An 18,008-nucleotide genomic window follows, 5' to 3' on the forward strand; every position below is an offset into this window, starting at 1 on the left:
AAGCCTTAGCACCCACAGGATCTCTCAAAATGAGTTTGGAAGTCACTGACCTCAAACAAACATTAACAACAAGCATTAACATTTCAGGTTCAAAAATAGAAAATTAAAAAAAATCTTCTTATGCAAAAGTGATAGATACTGACTCATTCAGAAGCCTCATAACTTCTGAAAATTTACTGAAAATATATCAGTAGCCTCAGGATACACAAATTGGATAAAATGATGATTTATTCTAAGCAGGGCTGAGCCTGTTAACAATGCTGCCAAAACACTTCCACTGGCACTCACCATCACTGCAGCGCACTTCTTTGGTTCCATTCACAATTTGTGGAACCGCAACTGAAAAGGAAATGTAAATCTGAATTAAAAACTGTTAATCAAAAGTAACAGAATGCATATTCGGTAATCTCAAATACAGCATAATTTCGTAAAACATTGTATTAGAAATGCAAACTTGAATTAAAAATCATTGATCAAAATTAAAAGAATGCATATTCAGTAATCTCAAATACAGCACAATTTAATAAAACATTTCATTATTTAACAAAACATTTTATTATTTCACTTTATTACATCAGAAAGTACTTCTAAGTTAAACTGAAACCTACAGTAAAAACAAAAGAAATTATTTGATTCAAGTCTCAAAAGAATGATTATTTCAAATAGGAAAATATTAAGGGAGAAAAATAAATGGTCTAAATGCCACTCATTGCCTGAAGGTGAACTCTCAAGATTCCGTCTATAATAGTTCTATAATCCTATGACTATAACGTCCCAAATTATCAGAATTACAGAAATTCCATCCAGTTGGTTCATTTGATATTTACTCTAAGATTCTGAACTCAACCAAACATCTATCTAAAATACTCTTTCATACATATTTATGGTACAATGGGTGAATAAAAACACTCAGAACACAGGAGTCATTCATTTTAAAGAGCAAAAAAATGGTGGGAGAGAGAAAAGTCAGAATATCAGTTCATCATCAGTTCTTCACTGGACCCACTCGAATATTCTATTGAATCAGTGATTCTCAAGCTTTAGCACGCTTCAGAATCGTCTGAAGGGCTTGTTAAAATACAGGTTGCTGAGCCTCATATCCAGAGATTCTCATTCAATAAATCTGAATTTTCCAAGTTTCTCAGGTGATACCACACACTGAGAACAACTGGATTGAATTAAACCTTGATTTGTAATAGGAAAACTTTGATTTTTTTTTTTAAATTATAGACACGGTACTTTTTATTTTTTTTCTTCAAATTAGAAATATTTTCTTACAACAAAAAGCTCAGATATTCTTTAGATTCTTTAGAAAGAAAAAATTAGAAAATCACATAAAATCCAAGACAGAAAAAAATTAGAAGTTAGAGATAAGATTAAAATCACCATTAATTATCCTTGAGGTTCATGTTTTGTGCAGGCAATTGTTTCATTTAACGATAGATCCTAAACATCTTTCATATCACAGATATCCTTCTACAATATTAGAATGGCTTTATAGCATTTTATTGGATAACTATAAGCTTAATTTATTATGCAATCCACTATTATAGCAATAGTGGTAGTTTCTATTTTTTCATTTATAAATAATTTATATAATTGAGTTTTGTATACATTTTTAATTATGTCCTTACAATGAATATCTAGAAGTTAATTTTCTGGTATGTAAGAATAACTTTAAAGTTTTTCTTGTATTATATGTTGGTAAATGTCCCTTTAGGAAAGGTTGTTCTAGGCTGAAGATATTTTGTCACTAGAATCCCAAGGAAGGCAGCCTGGCTAGAGACTGCTGGCCCTCGTGAGATAATCCCACAAGACTGGGCAAACCTCGGCCTTGGTGAGGTCATAGAGAGTAGGTAAGATAGTGCACAGTGGAAGCCTGACCTTGTGGCACTTTCAATTCCCCAGAGAGACATTAAGCATCATGAACTGAAGATTATGGATGGACTTGATGGAAGATAAAATAGGGTGGTACTTCATATGTGGGTCTGACAAGGATGGAGCCCAGAAGGCCACAGATTTAAGGACAGAAACAAAGCTGGGCACTGACCTCTTAGGTAGGTTTGGTTTAGTGTAATTGTTAACAGAGTGAGCTATCAGCTGCTTCACATATAAGCTTCTTCACATAATTTCAAGCAAGTTACAGAATCTGTATCATCTGTCAAATAGGAGCAATAATCTCATAGATGATCAAAAGCTAATATGCATACAGGGCTTAGAATAATGCTTGGCATTTGGTACACAATAGATGTTTACTGCTATTATATAAAAAAAGAAAGGTTGTTCTAATTTATACATCCACTAACGGCATTACAACACTTATTTCTCTATACTCTCCTCAACTTTATTAATTTTAAGAAGAAAAAGCTTTCCGAATTTGAAGGACATAGCATTCCTTGCTTAATTCTCATTTTTGATTACTAATGAAGTTAAACAATTTTTATACATGTTTTCGCTCATGCAATACTAATTTTCCTGTTGAATTAAGTGTAACTATCCTTTTACCTTTTTTACGTTCAGTTGCGTCAAATGGCTCTTGTGGTTTTTCAATGTTCTCATCCTCTGCGAAAGAATTCCTGCAAATGCAATGCCAAACAACTCTGGATCAATGAAATAAACAAAATTCATGGAAATTACATCTAACACACTATCTTTTTTATGTGTGGGCACAGTTATTTTGATGAACACAAAGAAACACTTTCTGGATTTCATTCCTCAAAACTGGCAATCTTGCCTCAAGTGAGGTGGGTGGAAATCTCATCATCTCCAATCAGCAGGAGCACATTTGAAGAAAACCAGGGCAAAAAGCGACGCTGCCGTCCAAAAGTAATCAATTCTGATAGCCTGGGTCCAAGAGAAGTGCTTCAGGAACACGCATTCTTATTGGAATCTGTTTGGCTAAAGTAACACAGTCTTGAAGCAAGAAGCCTTGGAAACTCTGAGGCACAGACTGAGAAGAACATACGTACACTCTAAGAAATAGAAGTGTACCACGCAGAAAGGCTTGCCAAGGCTTCTGTCCTTAAACTCTGATTAATTATAGTGAAATGGTAAGGGTTAGTTATAGCTGGGTGTATTTCCCTCATTTTTCTCTTGTATAACTAAAACTAAATGCTTGGCGAGTTTGCCCTTTAAATCCTGAAATCTCGTACCAAAATAATCTAAATTGCAGACAGAAAAATTGCTGGTCCTGATCGTAGAGAACACTGGACAGGATGTGACTTGAATTTCCTGCGCTGTGTTGTACATCTCCATTTCTACTCCAGCAAAATAGAGATAACAATACTGGCCTAACTTCACAGGGATGATACAAGAATTTAATCTAATGCTCTGTGCTTCATTATATTTTATAAATATTTATTGTCCCAGATATGTGCTGGGTACTGTGGTAGAGAAGAGATGAATAAGCCATATGCAATTCCTTCAAAATATAAACATCAGATAGGAAATTAAGAAAAATCAAGTAATTAAAAATGTTGCTAATGTCGGGAAGTGTGATAATTTTACTGCAGTTTTATTTTTGTCATACACACACACACACACACACACAAAATGAAGTCATTAGGGCTAAAAAAATGATGTCCAGGACTTTCTTTAAAATACTGTTGACCCTTGAACAATGTATGGGTTAGGGGCACAGACTCCTGTGCAGTTGAAAATCCACATATGACTTTTAACACCCCAAAAATTTAACTACAGTCAGCCTTTCACATCTGAGGATTCAACCAACCACGGGTCGAAACCAGCATTTTCACTCTGCAGTTGGAAATCTGCCATTAGGAATCTGCTCTTGGGAATGTGAAAATATTGCTTTCAATCTGGAAAGTTGAATCTGCCGATGGGAAATCCAAGTATACTAAGAGTGGAGTGTATTTATTGAAAAAAATCCACTGTAAGTGGACCCGTGCAGTTCAAACCACTGTTGTCCAAGGGTCAACTATACTTCCCTCCTCCCAGGGAATGAAGAAATGTAGGGACACATATTTTTAACTGAAGTTTCATTGGGTGCCAAGCCAAATTGAAAAGAAGAAAATCTTTGAATTCATAAGAAGCAAAAACTCTAAGTGAAACTCATAAAAGAACACTGAAATGCACATAAACTGAATTTTGGAAACATTACTATCATAATTGGAGGAGATGGTTTCTATGTCAAGGCATCCAGTGGTAATTTCTTATTTAATTTTGTAAACAAATTATGTTTTGAAAATGTGGGTTTTCATGGAAAGCAACATACACTTGCAACTTTATTTCCAGTGAAGTGAAAGTTATCAGAGAGTGCACAAACATGGATTTTAAGATTTTGCTCTGTTCAGATTTACACTATTCTGTTGGGACCTCTGATTCCGAACCTCGGGGCATAGACATAACATACACCTTCTCTAACTGTTGCTTTTCTTACTTTGTTTCTCCTCACCTTGTTGTCACAGGCAGATAATCTTTATTTAAAAGGAAGGATGAAGTCATTAAACCTCACAAGTAGTGTAGGTATGTAAAGCTAGCTTCTTCTGTAGTAAAACAAACAAACAAACGAAAAACAAAAACCACAACTGGAGGGGACCATCGTGAAGGGCAGTGATGAATGACTACACGTGACCTCCCTGTCTGCATGATGTACTGGAATACAGCACGGAACCGTGGGCAAGAAGGTCACCTCTATTTCTAATCGCTATGTTCATTGAGTAAATGATTCATCCTCTCACCACCTCAGTTTCCTCATCTGGAAAACATGTATGATATGCATCCTCCTTGTGATACCACATGGATGATAATTAAATACCCACATGCTCACAGGTACATCTGAAAATAATTAGAATTGAGTATTCTTTCTTCAAATGTTCTAAGAGCAATTTACCTAATTGCTTCTTGATAAAGATTTAAAGTTTACTCGTCTCAGGGTTAACTTCAATAAATCTTTCAAACTTATTTAGCTTTTCCTATAAAAGAAAGAAAATATTTTCCTCATTGTTGATGTTAAAGTGACTTTTGATAGTATAGAACATGAAAAGGCAGGTGTACTAATATTTACTACCTACCTGCACGGCAGCATGCAAGACACCGTGCAGTACATGGGTGTTATCGTATATAATCCTCCTGATATGATCCATGGTAGGTAGTATAACCCATGTTTCACAGATGTGGAAACTGAGTTCCAGAGGGGTCAAAACATTTCCTGTCATAATTAAGACACTCCAAAGTTAGGGTTTTTGAATCCAAGTCTATCTGATTCAAAGAAGTCCTGACATTTTGTAACTCCATTGAACACTGACCATTAGTAACTTCCCTTATTGGAAGGGAATGAGTTAGAGTTAGGGTTAAATTCAATATTCTGAATTTAGGGCAACTTAATTGGTTAACTTTACAACGTATGTGGAGCTTGAAAAACAAACAAACAAACAAAAATCTCACTAGCTTTCCAAAGCTTGCGTATCTCAAGGGATCTTAAAGTTGCAAACAGTACTTAAATAGGCTCCTTGGTAAATCAAGTCTGCTCTTCCTCCACGGATAATGACAAATGGAATAGTTCTGGATTATTTCAGGGAATGCAAGGAACTAACAAAGGGGCATTGAGCTATATTATTTAAAGCCTAATTTTCAAACAAACAAAACCTTCTGTCAGATCTACTGCTTCTGAGTCCTGAGGGAATAAGGCCAACTTCATAAAATTGCAGCTGTTAAAGTGAGTTCTTATCAATGGAAGATGTCCTAAGAATTCTTCAAATATATGATTATTTGTATTTTCGAATTAGAGGAAAACAATGTTTCCTGTAGAACTGCTTTCATTATCTCCTAAGGCAGAAGGAAATAAAGTAAAGTGGTAGAACAGAAGCCATTCCTGAGAATGAGGGCAACAGACAAATGATTACAGCATGGCCATTTCGTCTTTCATCTCCCTAGGAGGTGTAGGTTTACCTGTTTTCCTGGCAATTGAAATGTCAAATAGTCCCTTAATTCCATCATATAAAAAAAGAAACAGACTTAGTTAAAGGCTTGGGCCCTGCCCTTTTCACCAACTACAGGAGGTGTTAATATGTTCACCTGGCCCATCCTCCCTCTCATCCCCTCGTCACTACCTCTCATTAGAACAGAAATGGACATGGGAGGCCAAAAAATTTTTCTCCCTGTCAAATGTTTCACTCTGAGAGTCTACCTCTTTTTTTTTTTTTAAAGTTCTAATCTTGTGGCAGAGACAGACATATTCAGATAGGTTTTGCCCAGAGTAAAGTCATGCCTCAAAAACTCTAAATAATTACTTATGCCATCTTGGGCTCCAATTCTGACTGATAGATCATAAAACAAATCTCACCTAATTCATTCCATCTGATGCTACCATAATTTAAGGATAAGACATATATATATATATATATATATGACATACACACACACACGTATGTATGTATCATAGAATAAAATTAGATTGAAACTTTGAGTTTTAAACATTTCTTTAGAGTGGAGTCAAGTCCTGTTGGTTGAAAAACTGTTGGATGTATTTTTGTTACAGTGTTTGAAGACCACTAGAATCATTATGGTTTCAGTGTTTTAAAGAAGCTCATTTTCCAGAGCATGAATTTTTGGACACACTTGTTTTTGTTGCTTTCTTTAATGTAGGCAAAGCCTTTTGAAATCAATCTTTAGACTAGAGATTTTTTTGGATTGCACAATTCAAATTTGTGGCTATCTTACCATTCCAGTGGATATAGCTGTGTCTTTTTATTCAGGAGCTGAAATTGCTCAAACACATTTAAAAGAGACCAGTATTGGGTCAGGATTGAACCAGGTTTTCCCATAGGATTTGCCAGATCATAAAGTTCACGCATCCAAGATTGAATCCCAGGACTAGTTGATGGGAAGAGCTGAGAAGGAATATTCAAAGACAGAATATCAGAATAAGTATGAACAATAAATTATAATGTGTTACTAGGAAAGGCTTTATATTTATTCAGATATTTAAAAAATCAGATGTTTATTAAAAATCCATTTTCAGTACTATAATTTAATTTTCTGTGCACTTGTCAAGGTAAATGCCACTTTTAATAAGGAACTAATTTTGTTGATGATCATATTTCCAAATAGGGTGAGTTTTTGCTCTCTTTTCATTCAATGTTAGTGGATTTCTCTTTCCTATGGAAACCTGAAAACAGCTAAATAAGAGTGACTCAGGCAGCAGGAAGTATAAGGAGAAATGCTCTTGGGTTTAAAGTGAATTATATCAAGGTGAATGATGTTAATCCTACCAAAAAATGTCTATCGTTATTCTCTTTCGACTCTGAAAGCCAGGAAATTGGGGTGTACTATTTCTCCTGCAAAATAATTCTTCAGTTCTTCCTCACATTGTGCCAAGTGATGTTTTCGACCTTCACAATATCCTAAATTATGAATTCCTGAAGAATGAGGCCAGCTCTCTTTGATTATCTTTGTATAGTATTGAGCCAAACTGTCATGAATGTAATACTTACTATATTTCAATTAATTAAAATGATAATCCATGCATTAAATTATCTTTGCAGCAATAAGCTTACTTTAAATCCTCCAAAATATGGGGCTACATTGTAAAAATAAGTGTCAGTCACTAATTAACTTAGTAAATTAGTTATAACATAAAGTTAGCATATGAATATATAGATTTTTTTTTAAGGAAAATATAAATGTTTAATGCAAACATAGTAATAAATTATCAGTGGGGTTTTAAAATGCTATTTAAGCAGATATTTTGTATAAGCATATTTATGAGGAAAAATACAAATTCATTACAATCTATAGAAGTGGCAGAACTAGAAACAAAAAAAGTACTGAGAATGCACATATATGTATAAATTGTTCTTTGATGTTGACCAATAAATTAACAAAACCCAAGAAAACACACAAAGAGAAAATAAATGTCATTTATTCTTTTAGGCTGAAACCATTAAGTTATAATTATTTATATTTTCTTTCTTTGTATTTTGTTAGTTTGCTATTGAATTACAACAAATTAAGATTTAGGTAGTTTTCCAAAATATTGTTGTTATATTCAATACTATTTGATTTTTCACAAACAAAAAGAGTATAATATGCAGGAAGAAATTTTGCTTACATGTAAATATCCCAAAGCAAAAAGCAAAACTTTCTTAAAAAATTTGGACATTTCCCCCGTATAAACTGTCAAATCCTGGCAGTTATACTAACCCCATATTCTTCTACTTTTAGTAAGTCACATACTATTTGCAAACTATTAAAGAATATGGATTTTGTTCATCTTAATATTTAGATCTCTGAAAAGAGGAAGAGAGCTTACAAAGATTTCTGCTTCACAAAAAAATATCTTCCCCTAGGTTGAAGTCAAAATCACATAGTTTATGGCTGATTTACTATAATCTCGGTAATCAAGAGGAATCAAATATCATTTTTGCTTTACCAGTTGGTATTGTCCCAAACTCCTAAGTTCCTTTATAAAAGTCATAATTGAGTTAATCTCCTCTAAAGACAGGCAGTGATTTAGTTCCTTTTGATAGTTTTCACCCTATAATAGGAAGGAAAAAAAAACAACCCAAGCAATTACTACAAAATCAAAGCACATTTAGCCCAGTTGCTGCCCACTTCATAAACCAATCAAATTCTGAACTCTATAAATAAACAGCGGAGCTAATTAATGTTAAATAACACATGGTAACTTCAACTTGTAACAACAGTGTCTGAATATAAGAGAACTTCATATTTGACAAAAAGGACCTTAGTGAAATCGCTCAACACGGCTTTGCTGGTTGGGGACACAGGCCCGTGAGGGCGGAATGTGAGTTTGGGAATCAGAAGAGTCTCCTTTAGTCTTCAGGTATTGGAGATGGGAGCAGATATATAGAGAACAATATTGAGTATTCTGCACAGATTTTTGAGGCACCAAGAAAACTCGTATTAACATACCATAAAAATCAACGAATGCCACTCTGAAGCATTACACCCTAATCAAAAGCATCTAACCAAAGATGTTAACCAGATGTGAATGCTTAAAAAAATTAGTATTATAACTCAGGCCCCTTGATGTCCATCTGGAACACTCTCTGCTATTCTAGACTGTCTCCTAAAAGTTCTAGTGTTCCTTTCCAAGTATCCTATAACATATAATATATATTATTCATAATATTCACAAACATTCCTTAGGAATTAGGAAATGCTTTACTTCGCTTACAACCCATAATTTCATCATAATCAGTCACTCTTATACTTAGTTGACACAAAAACAATATTAGTCCTCTGGTCAGAAAACTATTAAGAGGTATATTATAACTGATACAAATTACTTACATATGAATTACCAAGTTGCTTAAACACACAATAAAAAAATGGCACCTTATAAAAAATGACTTGAAAAATAATGTTTGTCAGGGCATAAATATGCACTTACCTTAAATACACCCGATCTGTAAAGTCTCTGAAATATCTCAGAAAATATGGAAAGTGAAGATTCATTAGAGAGGAGAAAATTGAAAGTGTCTTTTAAAAGGAATTCTTCTGTGTTTTGGTCCTCAAAATCCATATTATCATTATCTTGAAAATTTAAATGCTCATGCACCTGTGAAAAAGCAAAGGCCCAGCAAATGGTTTTCACTAACTCGCTTTTAATGCAGTGGGATAACTTCTAAGACACCATTCATTTTCTGTTGGATTGTAGATCAGAACTGACATCTAGTGGTCTTTTAGGAGGTCAACAGTTTCATAAAATGTAAGCAATATTCTTTTGAATACACAATTCTTTATAAGAAAATTAACTCATGGGTCAAAGTTACATTAGTTTGACTTGGAACTATTGTTGAAGAATTTGTGTTCATGGAAGATAATATATAACATTTCTGAACAATAAGTTTTCAAGAGCTAAGACAAACTAGTAGACGTGTGTAAAATAATGAATAAATGACCATTAAAAGACATAGTTTCATAACGTTTCAAACTTTTATGGATAAATGTTTGAGCCACATATAATGTAAGCATATGTGAAGTTGAAATCTGGTTGCACGTAATTTTATTTTGTTTCTCCTCCTTTCTTCCCACTCCATATACCAAAATAAAGCTCTGTATAGGCTAATTCAAGCAGTTGTTGTATAATCTTCTTGCCATGAAGGGCTATTTTAGATTAAAAACATGTTGGATGACATGATCTGAATGAGTTAATTTGGTTTGTGAGGAAGTAAAAGGATCAGAGTATATAAAACACACTCTTCAATGTACACATAGTTATACTAGAAAGAGCGTATATTTCAAGGAAATGCCTGTGGCCTTTTAAAATATAGGCTAATTTTAAACTAAATATCTATGTGTAAAGAATAAGAGTTACCTTTTTTATAACACCATGTGAACAAGCTGGGTGATCTGTTATTTTCTATTATCTTAATGTCGTTTTTCTACATTAACACATACGTAGCTTTATGCCACATTTATTTCGTAAACAGTGGTTGAACCATAGGAAAATCCATGCGTGTTCTAGGTGGATGAGTGAGGGCTGGACTCAATCACACATTCTCCACACACCAGTTAATTCTCTGAATCACCGTAAATAGACGCCTGTAGTAAGTTTAGTGCAAGTTTCTATTTAGTGATTGGTTACTGTGAAAGAACACACACGAACACACACACACACACACACACACACACACACACACACCCTTCAGCAAAAGGTGGAAGCTCACGTGAGGCCTTTGCACACTCACCTGCATTACTACAGGGGACCTGAGACTGCCATACCCAATATCAAAAGTCAAAAGCTGAAAACATAATCTGCATCTGAAATCAAAACACAAGGTCACATAAATATATATTCTACTTGCTTCATTTACTCTACTATTAGGTATTATATTATTAATAGTCACTATAGCTAACATTTCAAGGTCTGTACTAATTAAAAAGAGCAGTGGCTTGGATAATATAAAATTGCATGCAATTCATGCTTGGATTTGGAATCTGTTTTCTTCATTACAGAAAATACAAATATATCTAAAGTAGTCATAACACATTAAACTGAACAATGAAGTTATTCTATGAAAACTTAGATGTGGAGAAGGAAACGCTCCTAGTCATACATGCCAGACATTCTCATTCACATATGAAGCAGGATAAAACTTAACTGGTCACCTCCCAGTTTTGACATACTAGCCTTAGAAAAAAGACATTAAATTATATTCAAATAAACTGAGATAAGGAGAGAAGAGTTATTGGATTTTGTTAATGAACGTCTATAAATATAAATATACCTAGTCAATGGTAAGTATATATGATAGAAATAGCTGAGCTTGAAAGGGGCTGTGATTTAAAAATTAACTTAAATAACTGCTTTATTTCTTATTACCACTATTTAGACACTAACAGGTCTATAACATGCTCTGACGTATTAGGATCTACAAATTAGGAAACACGGGTTTAGAAGTTCATATTTGTATCCTGATACAACATTTTCCAAGTAGCACCTACTTAAGATATATTTTCACTAAGAATCATTTCTTAGAGGTAGGTTTTTTTTCAACGTTAAAATTTATTTTTACCTATCAAAGGCCTTTGGTCCCAGGGTAGATGTTTCACTGAATAGTTCCGCCGCCAGCAGGAGTTTGCTAATGGCGTCCTTCATATTATCAAAAGCCTGAAGAGGTGAACTGGCTCTCAGGAATGTATCAAAAAAGGTTTGCAGCTGTGAACAAAGTAAAGAATTTCTATGTTGGAACAACATCTCAATTTGTCTGTCAGTTCCAAGGTGACCAATTTGAAAGATTCCTTCAGGTTATCTCTCTTTGTCACACTCAAAAACACTCCTTAAGTAGGAAGAGGTGATCATCTCAGGCATATGTATACTATATATCATATACAGAAAGAGTATGTAATATACAGGAACTGTATTATTTAATGAATATATCATATACATAATATATAACATGTATATATTGTGTACATTTAAAAAAGATATTATAAGTCTTTCAATTGAATATGGGGTGCCTCTACTTCTTGTAATTTCAATTATGTTAGAGGTGCTTACTCCATTCTTTTCTCTTTTTGTGCATCTAACCATGGAGAGTGAAGTGGAACGATAACAGGGCTTGTGATCAGAACTCCCCAGTTTAATTTGTGACTCTACCAATTAGGTGATCTTGGACTTGCAAATCAACCCTCCAAATTTTGTGTCTCTCTTAAAATGGGTTAACAACTACCAACCAGAGTCTTGTGAAACCAAATGAGAAGAAAATGTATTTGAAATCCCCTGTAAAGTATGGGGAAAAGCTTTTCATTAGTATCACTTTTCTGCACATACCAGAACAAAAATAATTATATCAAAGTTGCTTCTTCACAGCATTTTGCTATGGGAGATCTAGCCAACTACTGAAGAATCTAACAAAATCTCAGTGTCCTCCTGACATTTTAATTTAAGTTTTCACATGGATAGAGAGGATAGGTCAGTATTGCAAAAGGGAAATGAAGCTCAGGTTTATATCTTCTTGGAAATATTATAGTTAGTATCACAAATGGCTATTTTTAATTGCTTAAATATTAAAACAATTGCGACAAGAAATCTACTTCTCGAGGATGCTATAAGACAAATCTCATATTGATTCATAGACTTTGAATAAACATACTCTTTCAAAGTTGAAGAACAAAAAAATATTTTTTTAAAAAACATGAAGCAGGTATTCTACCCATGTTTTGGAAGAACAGACTAAACCTATCTGAACTACTTTAGACTGCAAAGGGAAAAACTTTTGTTGCCATGATAATGAAGGACAGATATTGGCACAAACACCTGAGGGAAATGGTAAATGGATCTTTAAAACACAAAAGAAAAATTCACCCAAGAGAAACAAAAACTGACTTCATAAACTTTTACCAGCTTAAAAACAGAAACCTAATGAGATACACACTTTAAGACCCTATGAACACATCATTAGCTTTGGCAACTGGGATGTTTTTCCATTTCACTGAGGAAAATGAATGTAATAATTGTACGATCAAAAGAAAACAAATTAATGCTAACACTGAAAATGTTAACACCCTTGAGTCAAAAAACAGAGTAACATTATGTTTTTCCAAATAAAAGTAACTCATCATATTTCACTGAGTTGACCATATTATGTAGAGTTATTAATATTATTGCATTTTCCCATTTTAATGTTTCCTGAATATCACCGAGGTCAAGGTTAATAATTTAAGAAAATTGGAAATGTTTGTGTAGCATCTAAGACATTTAAGATTATTAGATTATATCCTCCGTGGAAAAAATAATAAGCAAATTAATGTCTTAGGGTTATATTTATTCTTCTACTGTGGAAGTGATTACGTCTTAATTTCTGACTATAACAGTGAGCATTGCCTATGGGCTGCCAGTACATGAATTCAGTACAACTTTTGTGAGAATTTTACCACATGGGAAGCACTGTGCTCTCATCTTTGGGGGATAAGTATGTAGCACGGTTGTAACACTACAGACTCTAGAGGCACAAAGTCCCACATTTAACTTTGGCTCTACCCTGTTACAGCTACATTGTGAGACCTTGTGAGGTTAATCAGAGTATCTACTTCATAAAGGCACCGCTAGGGTTAATGAAAGAATGGACGTAAGTTATACCGCCACCCGCACAGGTCAAGACTCAGTACATGTTAGCACCTTTTATGAATTAAAACAAGTCCATAGCCATTTAAAGGAAATTTCAGTTAAAGTAGTTGTTGAATCCAGATTCTCAGAATGCAATGCATGATTTGAGAAACTCAAACTGCTTCTGGGAATTCAAACATTTGTTTCAGCAACCAAAGAGGAACATTTAAAAAGTATACGCTAAGCCCTTCAATAGAAATGTTTAAAAGAGAGAGAATAATGCTGCAGTGCACATAAGGGTGCATATATGTTTTCAAATTAGCATTCTCATTTTCTCTGAATAAATACCCAGAAGTGGAATTGCTGGGTCATATGGTAGTTCTATTTTTATTTTTATTTTTTGAGAAATCTCCACATTGCTTTCCATAGGGGCTACACCAGCTTTCAAACCCACCACATAGTAAGGTACAAAAATGTCGAATCACTATATTGTACACCTGAAACTAATATAACCAACATAAGAATGCATACCGACCATACTTAAATCAAAAAAAAAAAAAAAAGAAAAAAAATTAGAAAAGAGAGAGAGAATAAAGAGGCAGGATGATTGAATGGACCCCTCTAGTGGTATACCGCCCAGCAGAAGTGAAAGAGCAGAACTGAAGGCTTTTCTCCCTAAAAACTCAGCCTGCTAAGAGAAAGACTAACATCAACCAACCACCATGAAAACAGGAGGAGCAGAACAAAGCTATCTTTATGAACAGAAGTGTTAAGACAGAAGTGGCACCCAAAAGGCACAATTCAAAACGGAGCGACTTGTTTTATTTTTGTGTTAGTTCTGTTCCCAGTTTTTGTCTCTGTATGTATTTCCTTCTATATTATTGCATAAATTTCAATTTATTTAAGCCCTGCAATTCAAAGAAAGTTCTAGATGAGTGACCTCTTCTATTTAATTTACTTAGTATAGTGGCAAGCAAACTCCATATGCCAGAAATGAGAGTAGAACCACGCAAGTACTTAATAGGTATTTTTAAAAAATCAACTTTAAATAGGTCACTCTGAGAGGGCACAGTATTTCTATAATTAACCAATTTAGGCTAAGTGGAAGATTTCTTTGAGTGTCTTGCCATATTGCAATTTGTCACACTAATTTGTATTTCCTTGGTCAAATTACTTGAGTTCTGTGCATCTCAGTGTGCGCAGATGTAGAAAGAGAGAATTGTGCTGTATGATCTCATCAGAAAATGTCAAATCTGAAATTATTTGCTATTAACTCCATTCAAAACCATAAGAACCTGAAAGCCACATCTTTACCCAGGAGCTTTCTTAACTTAGGAACAAACATCTTCACCCTCGTCGTTAATTTAAAACAATCAAGCCATGAACTCAAATATCAGAAAGACTGCTCTCTCTTTGTCTAGATCAAGACTTTTAATCAATGTTTTTGAGTTGAATAAATATGAAATTATAAGATCTCAAGGAAATCATTGGCAATGAGGTAAAAATGAATAAAAGAACATCTTAAAATTTTTAACATGACATGAAACCATTTTATAAACTACTATGTAGTTTCCTCCTTCAGTGTAAAAATGCAGTAAAAATTTGGAGCAAAATAAATTATATAGAAAATGACCTTGTAAGAACATGGCTGTCAAACCAGGCAGTGAAAGCATCACCATTTGTTTGTACTTGTGTGAAATTCAAGCAATAACACAGTAAAGTATTCATAATTTTATATCTATCCATTCAAATATGTATATTACTGAAATATATGAGGTCGGACAATTAAGTGCAAACCCATCCTAGAAAAAGTGCTGCATACCTCATTGCTGAATATCACTAATGTCAGCTTCGAAGTACTCCCCTTGGGAAGCTATGCACTGATGCCAGCATCCTTCAAAGCAATTTTGGAACTCTTTTACTGGAATGGCCATCAGAGCTGTCGTCGTATTACCCTTGATATCCTGAATGTCATCAAAATGTCTTCCTTTCAGTATTTCATTTATCTTTGGATAAAGAAAGAAGTCATCGGGGGCCAGATCAGTCACTGGGGGCTAAAAACTCCCTCACAGACAGTGCCGTATTAGCTGGTGCATTGCAGTGATGCAAGAACCATGAATTGTTGGCAAAAAGTTTAGGTCGTCTAACTTTTTCACGCAGCCTTTTCAGCATTTCCAAAGAGCAAATTTGGTTAACTGTTTGTCTAGTTGTTACAAATTCAAAATGAATAATCGCTCTGATATCAAAAGAGGTTAGCAACATTGTGACAACGAATTTGTGAACTTAATTGTCAGACCTTGATACACAGATGATCAAAATTATCAATTAAAATGAAAGAACAAGAGGAACTGAGAAGAACTTGAAAATGTAGGAAAGCTTCAGTTATGTCATTGAGATCTTAAAACACTTTCAAGGTGCCCTTGTATCCACCCCATTCCCTCACTCCATCGCTCTCAGCCACTCACATGCTAAACTCTAGGCTTTGCCTGATTATTTTCCTTTATCTTCCCATAAGACCTTGGGAAAACTGCTCTCTACGACAACACATGTCATTCAGTGTTAAATTTGTTGACTTTCTTGTCTGCTCTGCACTTGCCTATGAGATCTTTTAAGGCAGAAGTTGTACCATTTTATCTTTTAGTGGCCGGTACCTAATGCAGAGTAGGTATTGCATGAGTACCGTTGAATAAATAAACCCAAGTACAACATTACAAAAACCACAGCTGCTTTGATAAGAGAAATAGTTTACGGGAGCTTCTGGATAACATATTTTTTTCTCTTTAGAACATCATGATTATCACTTGTTTCCATCTCTTGTTTCCATCTTGTGAGAGAGGGAGGACATGCATTTTTCTGGTGCCTTGTAATAAACCTTTGAAAAATAGAAGCTTACAGCTGTTTGAGAGGATTTTTGAGATAAGAAAATTTAATCTAAGAGTAAAAACAAAGAATGAAAGATTAACCAATATTTGAGTTCTTTTTAAGCCATGTTTTGACTAAAACTGTAGGAGAATACTGATATTTCAATATTTTGAACTTCAAGTAGTGTTTAATGTCATTATACCTTACTAAAGTTTATTAGAATTTCTCTGAGAATTATTGAGTAAGAGAGAATTTTTCATCTCAAAATAAAGAAGACAAAATTATTTTGCACCAACAAGCATATGAAAAGATGCTCAATATCACTAATTCTTAAGAAAATGCAAATCAAAACCACAATACGATATTACCTCTTATCCATTAGGATAAGCACTATAAAAAAACATAAAACATTAAGTGTTGATGAGGATGTGAAGGACTCAAAACCCTTGGGAACTATTGGTGAGAATATTAAATGGTTTAGCTGCTATGCAAAACAGTATAGAGGTTCCTCAAAAAAATCAAAATTAAAATTACCAGTAATTCAAGTTCTGGGTACATAGCCAAAATAATAGAAAACAGGGTCTCAGAGAGATACTTACATACCTGTGATAATAGCTGTATGATTTACAATAGCCAAAAGATGGAAGTAACTCAAGTGCCCGTCAGATGAATGAGGGAATGAACAAAATGTGCTACGTACATACAATGGGGTATTACACAGCCTTGAAAAGAAAGGACAGCCACGGATGAACCTTGAGGCATTACGCTAAGTGCAATAGTCCAGTCATAAAAGATACTGTATGGTTCCACTTACATCAGGTCTCTAGAGTAGTCAAATTCATGGAAACAAAAAATAGAGTGGTGGGTACCATGGCTGTGGGGAGAGGGAAATGTGAAGTTTAATGGATATATAATTTCAGTTTTGCAAAAACTTCTAGAGATTGGTTGCAGAACAATGTAAATACATTTAGCACTACTGAACTGTACACTTCAAAATGGTTAAGATGATAAATTTAGTGTTATATATATTGGTTATAAAATATATATAACTTTGTTATATATATAAAAATAAATTTATTATATATACATATATATATATATATGGTGGGACACAAAGTCTAGAGAACGATTGTCTCAGGTTGTAGTCAATGCTTAAAAAGAAATAGCACATAAGAGCTCAGACTCAGTTTTATCCAAGGGTAGAACTAAAGGCATTCAATTAAACACATGAAATCCCAGATTCTAGGTTCTTTGTCCAAATTAAAAGGAAACAAAGATGCATTCAAATCTTCGTATTTTTAATACAGTTGGAATATATATCTATATATTCTTGGTGTTCTTCTTGATGTTTTGATTAATATTATTATTCTGCTTTTTATAGACTCGACTGGGATCTCTGCCTGACTCTGGTGTAACCAGTTTCTCACCCAGGCTCGTGCAGAACTCTTAAAACGTATCCAAAGGAATCTGAATACCTCAGGATTTTATCTCAATCTAATATATTTTGTATGTGAAAGTGTTTTTTATCACCCTATACTTTTCAATAAGAAAGATATGTTTATAAATTTAAATTTTTAAGATTTGAGTTACCATATTCTTTTGGTATACA

The 18,008-nt window shown here is 34.0% G+C and overlaps 1 protein-coding gene across 2 annotated transcripts in view; it reads right to left on the reverse strand.

Moving 5' to 3' along the window:
• CPED1 (cadherin like and PC-esterase domain containing 1) overlaps positions 1-18,008 on the reverse strand; it is a 250,121-nt gene that overhangs the window by 121,757 nt on the left and 110,356 nt on the right. For both annotated transcript variants that reach the window (XM_019750063.3, XM_019750062.3), the window contains 7 exons: positions 11,505-11,647; positions 10,677-10,749; positions 9,377-9,544; positions 8,393-8,497; positions 6,682-6,851; positions 2,506-2,576; positions 289-339 (listed from right to left, as the gene is read on the reverse strand). In XM_019750063.3, coding sequence (XP_019605622.3) covers positions 289-339; positions 2,506-2,576; positions 6,682-6,851; positions 8,393-8,497; positions 9,377-9,544; positions 10,677-10,749; positions 11,505-11,647 — 781 coding nt within the window. The remainder of the gene's footprint in view (positions 1-288; positions 340-2,505; positions 2,577-6,681; positions 6,852-8,392; positions 8,498-9,376; positions 9,545-10,676; positions 10,750-11,504; positions 11,648-18,008) is intronic.

The sequence above is a fragment of the Rhinolophus sinicus genome, chromosome 8 (assembly GCF_057876585.1).
Source record: "Rhinolophus sinicus isolate RSI-liver-muscle chromosome 8, RSI-T2T, whole genome shotgun sequence".
In the NCBI taxonomy this organism is placed as follows: domain Eukaryota; kingdom Metazoa; phylum Chordata; class Mammalia; order Chiroptera; family Rhinolophidae; genus Rhinolophus; species Rhinolophus sinicus.